The 18,373-nt window shown below is 49.0% G+C and overlaps 5 protein-coding genes across 5 annotated transcripts; 4 read left to right on the forward strand and 1 right to left on the reverse strand.

Moving 5' to 3' along the window:
- Nucleotides 1-834: 834 nt before the first annotated feature.
- ONS95_005200 (uncharacterized protein) lies at nucleotides 835-1,269 on the forward strand (the record flags this gene model as incomplete). Its single annotated transcript, XM_058498600.1, has 1 exon — nucleotides 835-1,269. One exon carries the CDS (start codon nucleotides 835-837, stop codon nucleotides 1,267-1,269), a length of 435 nt encoding a protein of 144 aa, XP_058352114.1.
- ONS95_005201 (uncharacterized protein) lies at nucleotides 1,162-4,474 on the forward strand. Its single transcript, XM_058498601.1, has one exon. The coding sequence runs from the start codon at nucleotides 1,940-1,942 to the stop codon at nucleotides 3,476-3,478; it is 1,539 nt and encodes a 512-aa protein (XP_058352115.1). The 5' UTR covers nucleotides 1,162-1,939; the 3' UTR covers nucleotides 3,479-4,474.
- Nucleotides 4,475-10,724: 6,250 nt separating this feature from the next.
- Nucleotides 10,725-11,618, forward strand: ONS95_005202 (uncharacterized protein; the record flags this gene model as incomplete). Its single annotated transcript, XM_058498602.1, has 1 exon — nucleotides 10,725-11,618. One exon carries the CDS (start codon nucleotides 10,725-10,727, stop codon nucleotides 11,616-11,618), a length of 894 nt encoding a protein of 297 aa, XP_058352116.1.
- Nucleotides 11,619-14,260: 2,642 nt separating this feature from the next.
- ONS95_005203 (uncharacterized protein) lies at nucleotides 14,261-15,237 on the reverse strand (the record flags this gene model as incomplete). Its single annotated transcript, XM_058498603.1, has 2 exons — nucleotides 14,261-15,071; nucleotides 15,131-15,237. 2 exons carry the CDS (start codon nucleotides 15,235-15,237, stop codon nucleotides 14,261-14,263), a joined length of 918 nt encoding a protein of 305 aa, XP_058352117.1.
- Nucleotides 15,238-16,934: 1,697 nt separating this feature from the next.
- Nucleotides 16,935-18,013, forward strand: ONS95_005204 (uncharacterized protein; the record flags this gene model as incomplete). The annotated part of the gene is made up of 4 exons (XM_058498604.1): nucleotides 16,935-17,100; nucleotides 17,159-17,315; nucleotides 17,366-17,393; nucleotides 17,501-18,013. The coding sequence occupies 4 exons, from the start codon at nucleotides 16,935-16,937 to the stop codon at nucleotides 18,011-18,013; spliced, it is 864 nt and encodes a 287-aa protein (XP_058352118.1).
- Nucleotides 18,014-18,373: the final 360 nt, after the last annotated feature.

The following is an 18,373-nucleotide window of genomic DNA, read 5'->3' on the forward strand; positions in this document are numbered from 1 at the left end:
CTTGTGCGCTAGGCCCACCATTTTATCTTTCCTCGAAAATCTTATTCGCGTCAATATCAGAATCCTTGCATCCTTGGCTCTGCATCTCGTTTTTGCCCGCCACCGATGCACCTCATAGCGCCACTGTCACAAACCGATGCAGGCGTGGCCAATCATACCAACGATCAAGCCTTGAAGACAGCCTCACTTGCGAAAAGACCAGTTATTATTGGGCCACAGCTGGAAAACTGGAGATTCGAGAAATATCACTACGCCAGGGCTGTCGCAGACTTCGGGCGCAGCAACGACAGGGTCACTTGGCCCCTCTAGCCCCTCTTAACTCCAGGGCAAAGTTTCTGCGCCCTGCTGATTCGTTGACTCTGGATGCTTCGGCTTCCATGGCCCTCTCTGGAAGGATGCGATCGGAGATTGGCCACACCGTTTTCTTGACGATCCTCCTTTCGCTGTGGTCCACTCAGGCCATCGTCGTGATGACTGACACATCACGATGCAGCGCGCAATTCCCCATCCATGCACGCCATGCCGTTTCTGTTCTGGCCTCGATCTGCAGAAGATGAGAGAAGCCTTGGATAAGCCGAAGTGGGTAAGGGAATATTATTGGAAGCCTCTGGCGCCGCCGTCGGGTCAGAAAAGGTTTGCAGCCAATAATCAAGGTGCGACACTCTCGACAAACAAGAAGTTGCTCTCGCATTGATCGCTGGGAGCCACGAGGCAGGAAATGCGGCTACAGGGAGGGCGGGCGAGGTCGAAAGAAGACACGAGCGTCACTTGGTCTCGAGGCAGATCAGTGATCGGTGGCCGGTCTCAGATGTCTGGAGTCTGACAGCCAAATTCATGCAGACCACCAGCCCACTGGTACTTTTACAAGGCGAGTGCGTAGGCGACAACAGCGAAGTCCCAGCGCCACAGCAATACGCAAACGACCACGGGCTGGGTCAAAACAGCCACTCATTTGGGTCGTATCGGCTTGCTCCTGTTCGAAGCATCCTTGACTCCAGACCACCCATGACATGGCTCATGCAGCAGGCTGCAGACGTCTGCGCTCATCTCTACGGAGCGTACGGAGCAGGCGTTGCAAGTAGTCTTGGAAACGATTCTGCCGTGGGCCTGACTGTGACTGGTGCCGTAACCAACCCTCTACGCCCGCCTCGCCCAGCTTTGGTTGCAGAGCAAAACTGCACTGCTGCTGCAGCATGGCAGCACAGATGGGTGGCTGGCCCATGCACCAGCCTATTTTATGTTCGAAAAGAGCATGGAGCAGGCGTGTGACTGGGATCAAAAAGAGGGCCTGGCTTTTTCTGACTTTCCCACTATAAACTAAGCAGGGTACAGGGCTACCAGCGGAGTTTGACTTCCCAATCAGTGGTCCCTCTCCTGAGGGTGGTCCGCTAAAACGTTGGACTCAGGTGGTGGAGAAGACTATGTATGGGCCGGTCTTAACGCTAAAACAGTGTGCAGCGTGTGCAGGCCTAGCAGGTGCCCAGATTTTCATTAGTATCCCGCCCCATCAGTTACCCAATCACTAACCAACTCACTCACTCACTTGCCATCGCCCTAGCACGCCCCTGCAACGACTGTGTCGTCAATGAGTTGAGTGCAACTCCCAGGTATCGTCATATTAGTCCGTCCCCGCCTCGACCTCACGTACCTCCTACTACCTACTACCACCACAACCGTCTTCCAAACATCTCTCCTCAACTTCACGACCTACACTCCCTTCACGACTCTCCCTCACCGTCGCCAACCTCGATCTCTTCCACCACTTGTCTTTCCAGACTTCTCACGACGATTCTCTTCTACGTGCCAAACGACGATCAGGCGACAGTCAGGACCCAGACCGTTTCTAAGAGGCCGTTTTCTTTTCTTCTGTTGGACCCAGTCAGAGATAGGATTCCATCTTCCACAAAGGACTTTTTGAGCTTCGGTTTTCATTTTTGCCATGCATAATACCTTCCATGGTCAAATTACACCACCACCATCGCCGCCACCACAGAGTCAACAAGCTGCCCGGTGCCCACCTACACCTGAATCGAGAATAGGTATATTCCTTGGTCCTTCTTTGGAGCTGAAGGGAATCCTGGGGACGGGTGCATATGGAGTTGTGTATTCAGCAATCGACCACCTCACCCAAATCTGGTATGCGGTAAAAGCTTTGAGCAAAACCAATGCCAATGGAGAACCTTTGGACAGAAGGCAGCGCGAGTTCCAGTCCAGGGAGATCCAGCTTCATTACGCAGCCTCAGCACACCCTAACATAGTTTCTATGCTGAAGATTGTGGATGATCCTGAGTGTACCTATGTTGTCCTGGAGTACTGTCCCGAAGGAGATCTTTTCTCAAACATTACCGAGCGGGGTAGGTACGTTAGCAATGATGCTCTTGTCCGTCAGGCATTTCTTCAAATCTTGAATGCCGTGGAACATTGCCATCGTCTGGGAATCTACCACAGAGACCTCAAGCCAGAGAACATTTTGGTATCCCACTCTGGAAACCAAGTTTTGCTTGCAGACTTCGGTTTGGCCACAACAGATTTCGAGTCCGAGGACCACGGATGCGGATCGACCTTCTATATGAGCCCAGGTAGGCCTTCCCGGTTACATCTAAACCCCCTTTCACCCACTAACCGTTCTCTTCCTTCTATAGAATGTCTGGATCAATCATCAAGGAACGCATCATACCGGTGCGCGCCAAACGACATCTGGTCCCTTGGTGTTATTCTTGTCAATCTCACATGTGGCCGTAACCCATGGAAACAAGCTTCCGCTGAGGATTCCACATACAAGGCTTTCACCAGGAACCGTGATTTCTTGAAGACCATTCTGCCCCTGTCCGATGAGTTGAACGAGATTCTTGGCATGATCTTTGAGCGCAACCCAGAAAAGAGGATCACCGTCAGCGAATTGAAACAGCGGATCATTGAATGTGTCCACTTCTCAGCTCCACCTCAACAACTCCCAACACCACCTACGTCTCCCCTTACCTCTCCCGTTGATGAATATGAATCGTTGTCCAACGATGGATCGATCATGTCCGACGACGGATCCCTCACCGGCTCCTGCTCCACGCTCTCTGATTCCGACTCTGAATCCAGATCCGAATCTGGGTCTGATTCTGGCTATGATACCCGCGAGAGCTCTCCTGAGCTAGAGGAACAAGTATGTGTCGATCCTTGCAACATCAACGTCAACAATATCAACAACACGAACAACCGAGATGCACCACAGCACGCTCAACGACCAACCATCCCAGCTCCGTTTGTACATCAACCAGCATACGTTCTTCCTCCACAGGAATTCCAGGGGAACCCATGGGGACAGCCAGCTAAACCAAATCCTTGGATGCAGCACTGGGGCAACCCATATGACCACCAGTTTGAGCAACTCCAGGCTGTGCATGTTCATCCAGCTCCAGCTGTCTACCCCTCCTACCCTAGCCTCTATTCCCCTCATCACAGCCAGTACATGAGAAGTGTCTGGTAAGAGGTGTTCTTTCTTTCTACGGTGTGACTGGTTGCGAACTTGTTAGTGTCTTGCCACTCTAGCTTGTCTGTTCCATCAGCTCCCGCTTAGGACCGCCCCCGGACTTCAGTGGTAAACACAGGACACTGGATCCCCATTCCACCAGGACAATTTGGAGTCATGTCAACTTTCTTCCAAGAACTTGACCATGAGGTACCGCTTCATTGGTAGCCAGACTTCGACCCTCAGGGACACACAATCCCATCACTCTGTGATGATTCACGAACCAAGAATACGACCCAACCATCGAGCCGTGGACGGCCTTTGACAAAAGCGAGAAAAAGACACTGCCCGTCAGGAAAAATCTCTTCACACAGCACTCATGTCGTTATATAATCATGTACACCTTTTATTCACGTTAGCTCTTCTACATTCATGTTTATTCAAGCAAGGCGCACTGGGATGGCAGCTTTTAAAATGGGAGAGAACCAAACAAATATCTTTTTGCAGCGTTGGGAGGAAAGAAGAAATCTTAATTATGTTTTTTTGCTTTGTCTTTTTTGTATGGCGTTTAGGGATGGAACTCGGTCGAGCTGGCATGCTCTGGGGCGGTTTGGTTATGAAAGCATTTGCAGCGAAGAAGATGACGCATGCGACTGGGAGTCACAACTTAGATGTTCATGTTTTCCTTCTCTTCCTCTTCTACTTATAAGGGCTTTTTTTCTGGTTGGACACGGAATTTAGACACGGAGACTGTCTGGTTGTCTTTCTCAGCTCTGCCTTTGAGCTTTGGCAAGCGTTCTTATTTTGACTCACACTCTTCAAGTGGTTCTGTCAACTACAAATACGTTTGTGCGGGCTTTATGTCTACACATGTTGGAATGATGTACAGATATCTATCTACATTATGGAGTGTAAGGGGAATGGACTGGTATCGGACTCGAACCAGCTTCAAATACAATATACTACCGATTCACGTCACATCATATTAGAGAATCTCATGTGAAAATGCAATATATTCGTGATATCACCACTTGCATCATACATGAACACAAACAATGCCTAATTAATTTTCAAGGCGCGATCTTGCTGATACGGCCGACTCGAGGTACTTGCTTACTACAGCACGGTAACATCTCAATATCCCATTTTAATTTCGCAAGTATTTACCCAGACGACCACTCAACAAGCCCATCTCGAACTTTCAATCTCCCCGAGTCCTGGTCACACAGCCGTCACATACAGCTGCATGCATACCTGTCTGTGTGTCTGTCTGTCGTACCACTTCCAAGATCAATACAATTTCGTTCCCCCAGCTGCTTCCTAGGAGAAGCGGCAAACCTAAGATTACCAGCCAAACATCAACTCTCAAGCCGTGCCTCCTGTCATCTCATCAATCCTGCATCGAAGGCCAGCGGGCTAGTTGTCTTGTCTTGTCTAGCTCGATGTCTCCCCACCAAAACCTTCCTTGCCGTTGCCGTACTGTACTGTGCTGTACCCCTCCCTCGTGCGATAACAGGAACCTCCAGCAACAGCTCACACAGTGACACAGCAGATAAGCCGTGCATCGCAGGCTGGCAGCAGCATCACATCGCATCGCGTCGCACTGTAGGCTGGATCCCTCACTGGCAACTGATTCGCTTACAGCCAACGCCACCGTCCGCCTCGTCTCGCCCTACATTTCCTGCCTCTCAGACATGTCAAGTTAGTTCCCAGCCCGTCGAATCCTTCACATCCAATCACCCGCCCCACCCCTCATGTTCCCAGCACTTTGTCCCACGCCCAGGACGATTACAGTACGCCCAGTCGCCCTAGTCTAGCCGTGAAGGTGTCCGCGAATCATCAGCAGCGGCCGCGACTGTCTTCAGCATCTAAGACGTCAAGACGTCAAGTTAAGATACTACGCTGGGCTGGCAGTACTCCTAGGCTACGACGGAAACAGCTTACAAAGGTAGATTTATGGGCGAATCATCTAAATCCCGCAAGCGAGCACCAGCTAATCAGCTTCCGGGGTCAGATATTAGGTGCGTAAATAGAGGAGAGCTAATACGTGGTGTACTCGAGTACTGTGCAGTAGGATTTTGTCCGTTCGTCCAATGATGGGATGGCAAGTGGGGACTCTGAGACCTTGATTCAGCCTTGTGCATGGCCGCATGTGTGTGAGTGCAGGTGAGTATGTGGCAGGTCTCGGCACGACTTGCGTAGGAAGAAAAAAGGTTTATCCGCTTTCTTACCAATACTGTTCTTGCCTGTGTTTGGTTAAGCAAAGTGGTTGGTGGGTAGGATAGTGGAGCAAAAGCCGGTTTTTTGTGTTTACTTTTTTTTTGCGGCTTGCGTGCGGATTTGCTTGCGGCTTGAGAATTTGAGTTTGAGCCTTCTGTATGGCTGGGTCAGCTGGCTAGCTATGGAAGTGGAAGTGGAATGGAACCACTTTTTCTTCAACCGTTGTCCAACACGTTGCGAGCACGAGAGCGAACAGAAAGATGCAGGTGTTCGGGTTCACGCTTGTGTATGTGTATGCGCGTCAGCTGCTGCGCTAGGATTTCTGGAGCTGTCATTCGCTGGGTATCAGACTCCTCCGCACCAATCCAATACAGTATGCGATGAGAGACATGGGAATCTGAAGATGGGAAGGATATCGTGAGGAGGAAGGTTTAGATTGGCCGGAAGACTTCCGAGTTTGGAGGGTCATTGGACAGAGTCATGTCTTTGCATTCCTGCTGCTTAGTGGCAGCGGCCGCAGTCATGGAGGAATGGGTGCGGAGGCGAGCCGGAAGACTTACACTGCATTTTGCAGCTCTGCAAACTATTTCTGATTGCTAGTAAACAACGTTCTCATGCTCACTAGGTCTATCATGGTGGCGAAGATCCAATAAAGTTGTACAAGTTGAGTAAGCGAGACAAGGCAAGATTCCACAAGCGCCAACACCAGCTTCAAAGTCTTCGAGGTAAGGGAGGAATTGCCGGTCGGCTGGGGAGGGAATTCCGGGAATTGAAACGGAAGACAAGCTGGGCTGAGTCGGGGAGTTGATGCTGTGTTCCGCAGTTGCGGCTTTGTGTGACATGACTGAAGTTGAGCTAGACCCTTTTTTGGAACTTTGAGTCGCGAGAATTGCGGCCACTCCGGCATTTGCTGTCTTTGAACTATTGTTGTTGCTTGTTTCTTAGACCGTAAGCATGTGACAAAGTGAGGAGGTCAATCCATGGAAGGATGTGGAGTCTCATTTGACATAATTCCTCCCTTCCTAAGGAATCGTGGATAAATTGTTTGTGTCACATGTTGACGTTGTTGCGACTTCACGATGATGTTTGACGAGCCTCGCTTAAATCTAGCTGGTCTTGAATTCCGACTTGAGGACCACCAAACCATAAATGAGAGCGGGCCAGCCCGCCGTCAAGTGCCCCTCAAAATAGGAACATAGCATTATGTCAAAAAAGCTGACGTTCAGTCAATACTTTGGGAGACTAAATCCTTCGGTCCCGTCAATTTCGTTGGCTGATGGCAAGTTCCAGACGGATTTGCACTAGGTTTGTTGACTATTGATATTTGGCGGGGAGCCAAGCGAGTTCGGTGGAGACGGGCGCCGGATGTTCAGCGTTTTGGCTATGGAGTCAATAGAACAATCTCGAAATAATGTGAAGCCGCGATCTAATGATAGATGAATACACCGTCTTTGGAAGCGTAAGACATGCAATGACAATGGATCGATAACGAGCTTTGGGAATGTAAAATAAACACTAGCAAAGGTTTGGATCGAGACTACAGCCAAGATGAGGCTAGGTGCTTGATGCGATGCTTAAGAAGTTGATATTAATCATATTGACCGAGGTAGATATCATCAGTTTGTACTGTACTGCCGAGGGAAGGCATGTGGTCTGGACATTGAGCTTGTAGTGAGAGTGTTGCAGGCTGCTTCCATCATTCTATTTCTCAACTTCTCAAGCCACAAATATCAAGTGACAATAATAGGCTCGCCTAGCGGGACCACAGTTAGTACAATCATCCACTGGAAATCCTTCACTGAAGTTCAGGGTACATGAAGACATTCAGCTCAACCCCATAATTTAACTACGTTGATACTGCAAATCACAAAACTGCTTCCGCCTGCTGCAAAACACCTGGGAGTAAAAGTCAAGGTCTTCATCCCTTTAGCTGACAAAATCTGAACTTCGACTCTCCCAGAATATCTAATTCCTTGGGGTAGTTCTTCGTCCGGGTACGAATGTCAAAGTCGTTACTGCTCGCCATTTTCGCAAAGCAGTTTTATGAATTCATTTGATCTCATGAGACGAATGCTGTGAAGACTTCATAAGTTCCTGCTCATTCCTCGATTTTGATCAGACGTAGCCTTCACTTTGTCACAGAGAATAAACACTATGGAGCTACTACGATTTCCAGTACGTACTGGTCTTCAGAAGGGAGGCGCTGAAATGTTCAGCTTGTCGAATGCCAAGCAAGCGAGAGGGGAAAACTGTTAAAATTCCTTGGGAAACTTCACAATTATGGCGATGTTTCCGCTTCAATTCTGCCTGTAAGGCAAGACGTTCTCCCCACTGCCTTTCTCATTTATGTTTTAGATAATAACACTATTCATGTTTGTGTTGTATTATCATACGCTCCCATTTTTGACACAACACGTACCAGAACTCGCCTCTTCGACCTCGGGCACACTAATGATGAGGACGTTGTTTACTTACTCCCCAACTACGCGAGTCCAATCGCAAGTGGAACTGTTTAGGTAGGCTGCGAATGGGTCACATGCCTCGTAAGACGTTCAACTTTCTGTAAATCACCTGCACGTCTGATCGCAAAGTCAATAACCGACAGCAGGAAAATCCCCCCTTTCAACCGTCCAGTCCTCGGGAGTCGGCCTTATTGAAGTCAAAATCTGCAAGCCGCCATCACCTTCCTGCACGCACGAAGCCTTTTCCTGCCCCCAAAACCACAGTGGAAACCTCGTGCAGTAGGACACATCAAAGCCGAGTCAAACGACGTCGGCAGCCGCGCGTGGTGCCTCATTCCACCAGTAACATCTACACCGCTCTTCTCCCAAGACTCTCTTGAAGTGGAGCCCCCATGCGCGACTTTCGAGGGAAGGGACGGGAGAAGGCGTTTCCCATCCCAGGATAGGACCCAAAAATAAGGTCCTTGCTTTGATTGATGCCGATGTTGGGCGGGGCTGGAAAAGACGATCGATGGAATCGCAACATCTGTGCGTGCGTCCAACGCATGAATTTTCTCGGGATGCGATGGGATGGAATGGAATCGGCAGGCAGCGTTAGCGAGGGACACTAGTGAAAAAGAAGCCAACAAAACATGTCTGTTTTGCATTAGGCGTTGTGTCAAAGCGCAGACTTGGATCCGGATTGGTGGGTGATGAAAATCCAACGTCTAAAGAAGATGGAAGGGGAACAGAGTTTCGGCAAGTAAGCACGAGGTCGGGATCCCCATCGTGATGAGACCTTGGATGAGCCGTGGCGACTCGCTGTTGGTTCTGTTTTGGTTGTTTTGGTTATCCATTTGCTAAGATCGCTGGTGAGAGTCATGACTGGCAGCTCAAACCAAATGGACTGCAATTCGCAAGGCTGTGGAGGAAAGCCGGATGGACCAGCGTTATGAACTTGCATGCAGCTTTATCGATAGCAGTGATCGTTATCACCCCGCTTCGCAGCGTTTTGATGTCTCTAGTTTGATTCTGAAGTCGGGTGGCTGAAGGCAGGCGACGTTGAATCTGTCTCTTTCTGGCGTCGTACCGCGACTAAGGTAGACAGACGGCTTTCCGGAAGGATGTTGATGTTTTGACGTCTTAGCCTCTTAGGTGAGCGGAACTGACACTCAGGATTGAGATTGACAACCAGCCATCTCTCGTCGGCTAAACTGCCTATTCGGCGATATTTGGAGATGACATGACTGCAGGAGGAAGAGGATCTGGCGTGCATCTGTTTCAGCGTCTCGAATTCCTGCTCGGAGGACTGTCTCCTAATCTAGGCTAATTCTCGTCCAATGTATCACCGTCTACTGAGTACCTCTTCTGCCAGGAGCTCACATATCATATCACCTGTTAACAACCCGCCGTAGGTATGCGTCTCCCGTTGTATCAGACAGGACCTGTTTCGGCAACGTGGGCCGAGCTAGCTGGATGGTAAGCTGGTAGAAGTGAGTGCCGTCTTGTTGCATGAGTGAGACAGAATACGAATCCATACATAACATGACCTATGTGGTGTGATGTATTGCGTTTCGCCCATATGTGATCTATCGACTTCGTTGGCTTTGCATGCCTTGGACTACTATGGGAAGCGAAGCGAGTGGGTGGAGATGTGTTCAGACTGCATTCATTTTGGGACACGTGAGTCTGTGAAAAATTCATGGTTCCACATCCGGATCCGAGTTTCTGTAGACATTGCCCGACCAAGATCCGAAAATGTATTGCTTGATTTCCGAAATGTAGTATGAGAGCAGCAGAGCTGTATCGTGGCGCCGTTGATATTCATTCAATTTACCTCACGTGATATGGAACACTTGGCACACCTGCATGATTATCGTAGCCATGTCGATATCTGGATGCAAATAACATGATGGAAGGAGACAGAATATAGGTGGATTTCTGTGAATATAATCTTGACAATGGACAAAAGAGCCACCGAGTAACCCCGCGATAAAACCTCCGTAATATATGCTCACGTGATACCATTAATTCGTGCCCTTGGTGAAGTATATCCATTCCTCCTTCAGCCTTCCCCCTCACCAAACATCCAAATAAGCTCTCCTCCTCACTTTCATCCACTCCCCAAACCACTCTCCCAAACTTCAGGTCCAAATCATCCTCTCTTCGGTTAAGCTCTCGTCAAAACTTGGGACCGGTTCCAGACTAAGGGTCAAGAACGACGCAATGTATTTTATTCTGGAAGATATGCGGTGATATCATGGCCTTGAAAGGGAAGATGAGTGGACTGGGCGATGAAGAAGGGGAAAGTGCGGTGCGTGAGGAAGAGGTATAAATTGGGTGTCAGTGGTGAGAGGAGCTGTTGAGAATTCTTGTTTCGTTGTGTGCGTGTTCTTTGAGTTGTCGTTGGGTGAGGTGAAGGCTCAGAGAGTGAGGACGGTAGTTTGGATCGCGGTTCGAGGTCCCTGGTAATCGAGAGTGACGACATTCCGATGGTTCGGCGCACACTTCGTTCAATACTGGAGGTATCGTTTCCCACAATCGTTCGCTACAATTAAAATCTTTCAATCCGCCCACTGCCCAAACCAACATCATCAGTAACCATGAAGCTCAAACACCTCTTGTGCGCAGCTCGCACGCAAGAGGCTTCACCCTCACCCTCATCTTCGCTCTCCTATTCCTCATCAACATCCGACTCTGACTCTGACTCCGACGTCCCATCGCCGCGATGCTTCGACAGGCACGGAAATCTCATCTCCGCCGGATCATTCTGGCAGTACAACGACCCCCGCCGATCAATGCAAACACCCACCATCTCGCTCCACCATAAACACCGCCAAAGCAAAAGCCAACACTCATCTCTGCAGTCCTTCATCGAAGCGCAGCTCCGTGCTCACGCTCGTGAAACTGCCATCAGAATACTCAAAGCCAAAGCAAAACAGACATTCTGGCATCTGCAAGATGAAGAAAGAGCAGTCATTGCTCTGAAAGCTGATTTCGTTGAGGCGGTAGGTGTGTTCATGGAGGCTGTGCTCACTCCTCTTGGAGAGGAGTGGCCAGAGGATCCGAGTCCGGTCTCGATGGATTGGGCGATAGAGCAGGTGGAGAGGAAATTGGTGTTGCAGGAGGAGGCTGACGCTGCGTACGTGGTGTGGAAGTCGAGGGAGATGGGTGCGAGGATGACGAGGAGCAAGATGGAGGGTTTGAAGTGCGTATTAATTGAGTTCGGCGAGTGGAAGGGTGTTCAGGCGGATATTAGGAAGGGCGTTGTGGATGAGAGCGAGAGTGAGGTGGAGGGTGCGGAAGGGGTAGAAGAAGAGCGGGAGGATTGCAACGAGGAAGATTGGTCGGAACGTGGGAGTATGGACTTAGAGGATATGCCGCCGTTGGTGAGGATTAAGGGGAATCCATTTTGTTCTTCCATGGTATGTGAGAGTAGACCGGCTCTTGCGAGGAGACATGCCGCCGGTCCGTGGGCTGTATCGTGGGATATGTGAGATGGCTGATGCCTTGGTCCATAGCTCAAAACGACCTTAGACGAAAAGGATGCAGAAGGAGTGGATCGATTTGAGACATGGTTTTGTGTTTCTGTTTTGGACTGTACAAAAAGCTGATTGGGAAGAGGATAGGAGGATGGAGTTGTCGAAACGATATTGCTGCTTTGATTTTTGTGATTTGAAGTTGGATATTTTTTGCGAATACTGGTGTAAAGAAAAGTAGGAAATGGGGCCCAGGGATACAATTTTTCCGCAACTCTCGATTTAGACGAGTGGACTTCGGGATCGCCGGTGGTATGACTGCAAGCTGCTCCACAGGATAAGTCGCAAACCACCAGCTACTCGAGAGAGACATCGAGTGTCTCGAGCCATGGATACCATGAGCGGCGTTGAAATCCACCCAACCACTTACAAGCGCTATTTGGCACGCTTTGGAACACTCGTCAAAGACTCAAGACTGGACATGTGATATTTTGAAGAGAGGCTCGCTAAGCAATGACAACATCAAAAGAAGTACTTTAAACTGAAGCCCAATACAAAAATAGAATGAGAGAAACAGGATAGAAATTTCTTGGTCCAGCCTAGGAGGTAAGCAGAGAGGACAAAAGTAGTGACAGGCCGGGATCGCAAAGGCAAAAGTTTGGTTCATGATTTCTGCGGGTGTATCTGGATATTTCGGTCAGATGTGGTATAACGAAATATTTTAATAATAATCGAATAGAGACGAACTTCCAAGATCGAAGACCGTTCCAAGCGGACCGAGCAAAATGATTTTGAGCATGAAGTGGTCGACAAGATGAGGATAGTGTAAGTAGTAAGAGGACAAGTTCGGCAAAATTCGGATACATTCGAGTCCATTTGGGCTAAGGCGGTGTATCTCCCAGGAAGGTGAAGATGACGATCTCGTGGGGAATGTGGATTAAAATCTGGGGAAGGCTCGAGATAGGGCTAATGGTGGGAGACGGATGGTTACCGGGGAGTAGCGATGCTTGTAATGTCGTGACTGTGATGGAGTGCCGTGGAGTCATTGACGCGTGTACAGCCCACTCATTTAGAACTAGCCTCCGATATCGACAGAGAGACCTGGTGGATTATGACGATGAAACTGGTTGTTCAATTTCGAAGAGCGTCAGCCGATTGCTAGTCGTAACTTGAAGACAGAGTAAGCAGGAAGTCTTTCCCTCAAGAGGAATTTTCAGTCCACATTACTGCCTAGAACCTCGAACAAAGTGATCGAGTGCGTGACGAGTCGGGTCCACAGTCAACCTGGTTTACATGCGGACATGATGCGTGAACTCGAACGCATTGATATGAAGACCGTTGCCCTGGACAACTTGACTCTCCCGTCTTGGAAGAGCTCGAACTGAATACTACCGCGGGATTCACGAACACTCTATTCGAGGAGGTATGATATCATAGTCTATCGCAAGACGACATTGTGTTGGGGAAAATGCTCTGTGACGGAGGAGATTAGGATATGGTAAGACGGATTCTTGTACGTAAATCTGGAAAGCGATTGCTTTCCAGTGCCCGTCGATTTTCCAATCTTTGCGGCATGCAATACAAATTGGAACGTGTAGTTTTATGACCGGAAGGGTGGGTCTATTGTGGGTATCGTGGCACTCGCCTGATATCCTGAAGCTAAACCGGGACGAACAATCCACGACGAAAGTCAATACCACGGAAATGTAACGTCTGCGAAATGCAACAAGATATGAGGACAAGTTGTATGGGGTACGAAGACCACGATTTGCCTGTCTAAAGAAGGCACTAAGTGATCGATAGAGAGAAGGGCCCATATGAATTTGGCCAACTAGACCAAGAACTTAACTGATGATTGAAAACCAATAACTGATAGCCACTATCGGTTCATACTCTAATCTTGCGAGATGCAACAAGAACGGGGAACCTAGGCTGGTCGTGATCGTCTGAGACAAGCTTGTCGGAATCAAAACAACGAAATTTTGCAGCTTAAGCATTAAAGCTAACCAAGCCTGACAAGGCAACCTGACGCAAACAAGAAAACAGGCCGTACCTTTATTGCAGAAATGTGGAGCAATGGCAATGGCCTGGGTCCGCAGGTTCAAGTTAGAAGTGACCTGGAAAGTATCCTTATGGGACGTAACATTCCATTTGGTCGATAAGACGGAATTCAGCTGGTAGCTTTCCGTCAAAGGATTTTACATTGACCTTGCAGGATGTCTCCTCTTCCAATAGACCCACTTCCCCAGCTTACACCGCCCAAGAAGACGGCCCCATCGACCACAAAGCCTGGACTTACATCCGCCCAGAAGGCGTCAAAGCCAGCTTCGGTCCGTCTGTACCGGAGGTGATGGGAAACAGTCATGTATAGACCAGGTAAATCCGTTTCGTTGACTGTTCGTGAACCCAACAAAGCTGAACCGATATATTTCGTCCATGGCTCTGAAGTGTTGATTATAGAAATGGGCATCCCGTGGCTATAGATTTTGATATCGTTGAGACCACATGTATTGAGTTTCGGGAACTTATGGCGGATTTGACCGGCCTGCAGCATATTTAGCACACCGATGATGTTTTACATGGGCTGCGTTCTATATCCCCACAAATGTCCACCGCGGAGTGTGGAGTAAAGTAGTTGTGTCGTTAACAGATGAGAATAATCATTTCGTCTTGGGCTTTCGAATGATGACCTTCGTACCCTCCAGTTGCCACCCAACGCCGAATTCTTTGGTTAGTAATGGCCAAGGTGTGTTCGTTGACTGCTCCACGGCGGGGAGATCAATGCTCAGGTAACTCCTTCCGAGGCATTTCAATGCTTGCTTCTTCATTCCATCTTCCGCAAACTCCATCAACTTTGCTTTATGGCCATCCACGCTTCGTTTCACTCTCCAAAATAGGAAATAATTATCGTGGGTAAGAGCGCGGAGAATGGCATCCACTTTGTTGTCGTGAAGCCGGTACTCGTTCCTCACAAGGTAGGCTTGAGACAGATCATTCTGCCTGCATGCAAGGTCCAGTACCAAATATCCCACGAACTCTTGTAGTTCCGTATTCGTAAGAGGTTGGACCGTATGCATCTTCTTCAGAAGATGGTGTATGGCTGGGTGGTACGATTCCATATGCTTCACCAGGATCGAGAGCCGAATGCAAAAAATGTACGCCTGGATCGAGAAGTCGTCCACCCTCTTCGTAGCAACAATTCCTTCTCGCAGTTTCCGCATAGCCATTATGAGCACCGAGAGATCTTTCTGCCCTGACACATCGGCGTTGGCAGCCATAGCATTCATAGATATATTCGGGGTAGCAGGTGCTGTCTTCGGTCGGTTGTTCTCGGGGATGCTCTGGTTCGAGATGTCCATGCGCGCCATTCGTCGTATAAGTTCATCGCCTCGACCTGCTTCGGAACAAAATGCCATATATCTCTCGACAATCTTCGTGTAATATCGTTCTTGTGCTTTGTGGTCGAGGAGTCTGGTAGGTGGGTTAGTGATATTGGGACCATTTGCTCAAGTACAGAATGCGATGTTTACCTGTGATCGCCCTTCGAAGGGAGGCCAATGACCTCGAGAGGATCGAGATTCATAGGTTTTAATCGACTCCATGGTCCCGAAGGTGCGCGGCCACCGCGCGACGACATTGAAGGGATCCGGGCAGTGGGGAATGGGTGGCGTGGAGTGGTGAAAGTACGAGTAAGCAATGGTGGGCGCGCGACGCCCATCAGCCTCGTCTTCAGGCACTCGATTTTACAGTACAGTAGTGCCTCGCTTGGAAAACATCCCTCGGCGGCAGCCTCGACCCACCCTCAACGTTTTGCACATGTTGATGAAAAATGTCAGAGAAATATTTCCATTTCCCGGCTGACTTTTCTTTTCTTTTCCTTTCCTTCCAAATCGTATCGTCTACTTTCAATCCTCATTCTCGCTCTACGTTCCCTTGAGAAATCCACTGTCTTATCACATACCGTCAATTCTTCATGTCAGCCAGACAGAGACGCCCTCCAACGACGGAAGTCATCAAAGATGCCGCCGTGAATCTGGAGAAGCGTGTTGAGAACGCCTTGACTGTCTTATGGGATGATTTGCCATCATGGCAGCAAGACAATCACTATATCCACTCAGGATATCGACCAGCTTCGGCGTCTTTCAAGAAGTCATTCGCCAGTCTCGGCTATCTTCACAATGAGTCGGTCAATATTTACTCTCACCTGCTCGGTGCAGTTGTCTTTTCTATTGCTGGCGCCATCTTATACACTGCGATCAAGCCGAGATATGAGACAGCTACGCTGTCGGATATACTGGCATTTGGATGCTTCTTCCTGGGTGCTGCTCTGTGCCTCGGCATGTCAGGAACTTATCACACAATCTCCAACCATTCTCCAATCGTTTCCAAATTTGGCAATAAGCTGGATTATGTCGGTATTGTGTTCTTGATCACTGGGAGCTTCATTCCGAGTATCTTCTATGGATTTTACTGCCATCCTCATTTGCAAGAGTTCTACTGGATAATGGTATGTACATCGCTATAGACCATCCGACAACAGGAGCTGATACTCTCAGATATGTTCTCTTGGGATCGGTTGTGCTACAGTCTCTATATTTGAGCGCTTTAGAACTCCTGCATGGCGACCGTATCGCGCTGGAATGTTTGTTCTGATGGGCTTGTCTGCGGTCTTCCCTGTACTTCACGGTCTGGAGTTGTATGGAGTCCACGAAATGCGGAACCGAATCGGATTAACTTGGCTGGTATTACAAGGATTCTTTTATATCCTTGGAGCAGGTCTTTATGCCGTAAGTCCACGCTATGCCAGGCTCCATTGCTTGAAGCTGATCATTTCAGGCTCGATGGCCGGAGCGCTCCTGGCCAGGATCCTTCGATATTTGGGGGAGCTCTCATCAGATCTTCCACATTCTTGTAGTCATGGCTGCTACATCTCATCTATACGGACTTTTGAGAGCGTTTGATTTCCATCATGGGTATCCAGGTGTGACCTGTTAACAGGTTCATGTTTGGGGATACTGCCGCAATAGACGAGTAATTGCACATTACGATCATGAAGGGCCCCAGGTTATTCCTGTCCATTTTTTTTGCTTGTCAGTATCACCAAAGTTGACGCCATCCGCGCATACAGTTCGCGAGGCTGAAAGGTGATCACAGCCTCGGCCTCGGCTCGGCAACAGGTCTTCACGGAAAATCCGGGGAAGCTTCCCCACCTCAAGCTTACAACAGAACGACTCCCCTACCTTCAACAACATGGACGACAACTTCCCCTTCAGCATTCCATGATTCAATCGCTCCATATAGTACACCTTCAAAAATAACACTCCATCCTTGAAAATGGCACAACGCGCAGCTCAAATCGCGAACCATCTGAACTACCCTAGCGGCCTCCTCGCTGGACAAGTAGCTATCATCACTGGCTCAGGACAGGGTATTGGTGCCGAAGCAGCTCGACTCTTCGCCAATGAAGGGGCCAAAGTAATCGTATCTGATATTGACGGAGGTACGACGCTGCAAATCAATTGGTAGTCTAAGTCCAGTAAATACTGACTTCCAAGCAGGAAAAGCAAATGAGGTCGCAGACAAGATTAACAAGTCTGGAGGAAAGGCCCTTGCTGTCCCTGGCGATATGCTAGATGCCCAATACCTCAAGACACTCGTGAAGAAGGCTGCTGAGTTTGGAAATGGGAAGATCCATATCATTGTGAACAATGCGGGGTAAGCATGAAGATAGTTATACAAATGGCACAGCTAACATTTTCCTGCAGATACACTTGGGACGGCGTCATCCACAAGGTAGAACACCTCCAATACCATCTCGGCATCCGCAACATGTCCACAGATTGGAACATGCTAGAGCTCTCCCTCCCAGCGTCACATTACTGACGCCACATGCCATACAGATGACCGACAAGCAATGGGAAAACATCATCGCCCTCCACAACACCGCACCCTTCAAACTTGTTCGCGAAGCAGCCCCTTACTTCCGCGTCACCGACGGCGAGCCCCGCTGCATAATCAACATCTCCTCCACTTCAGGCGTTCACGGTAACGCGGGACAAGCCAATTACGGCCTCGCGAAATCAGGAATCAACGGCCTGACAAAAGTCATTGCTAAGGAATGGGGTCCCAAGTTCGGTGTTCGAGCCAACTCGATTGCGTTCGGACATATCTTGACGAGATTGACGGCTGCCAAGGAGGAGGGTGCATTTGTAACTACACCGGATGGTGAGAAGATTGCGCTCGGTATACCGAAGGGGCAGGGTAGCCAAAGCAAGGATGCGAATTTGGATATCGCGTTGAGGAGACCTGGGACAGCTACAGAGGCTGCGAGCTCGATTTTGGCGGTTGCTAGTCCGTTGTTTAGTTATATTACTGGACAAGTGCTTATGGTTACTGGTGGGAGGAATATGTAGCATAATGAATTATTGAGCAGGTGATGAGATAAATCTTTGATGTTGGCTTCCCTCAAGGAGTCACTGATCTCATGTGACTGTATGATGTTAGAGTTAGCAAAGGTCTTCTTCAAGCTACTAGAAAAGACATGGAGACCAGATGGAGATGCACTTCAACTTCTTGGGAACAGTAGCCATCACAATGGCAAACATACCTTCTCATTAACTAGAAAGCAACGTCAATTTGCTCCTCAATCAACGAGAGGTGCTTTCCAATCCTGGGATATTGAACGAATCTTACATCCGAGCGAGGAAGCCACAATCAGACAGACTTGCGTGCTGGAGAACCCCATCTTCATTTTAGTGCAGTCAACTCTCCCA

The sequence above is a fragment of the Cadophora gregata genome (assembly GCF_030347475.1).
Source record: "Cadophora gregata isolate MNR1 chromosome Unknown scaffold_15, whole genome shotgun sequence".
In the NCBI taxonomy this organism is placed as follows: domain Eukaryota; kingdom Fungi; phylum Ascomycota; class Leotiomycetes; order Helotiales; family Ploettnerulaceae; genus Cadophora; species Cadophora gregata.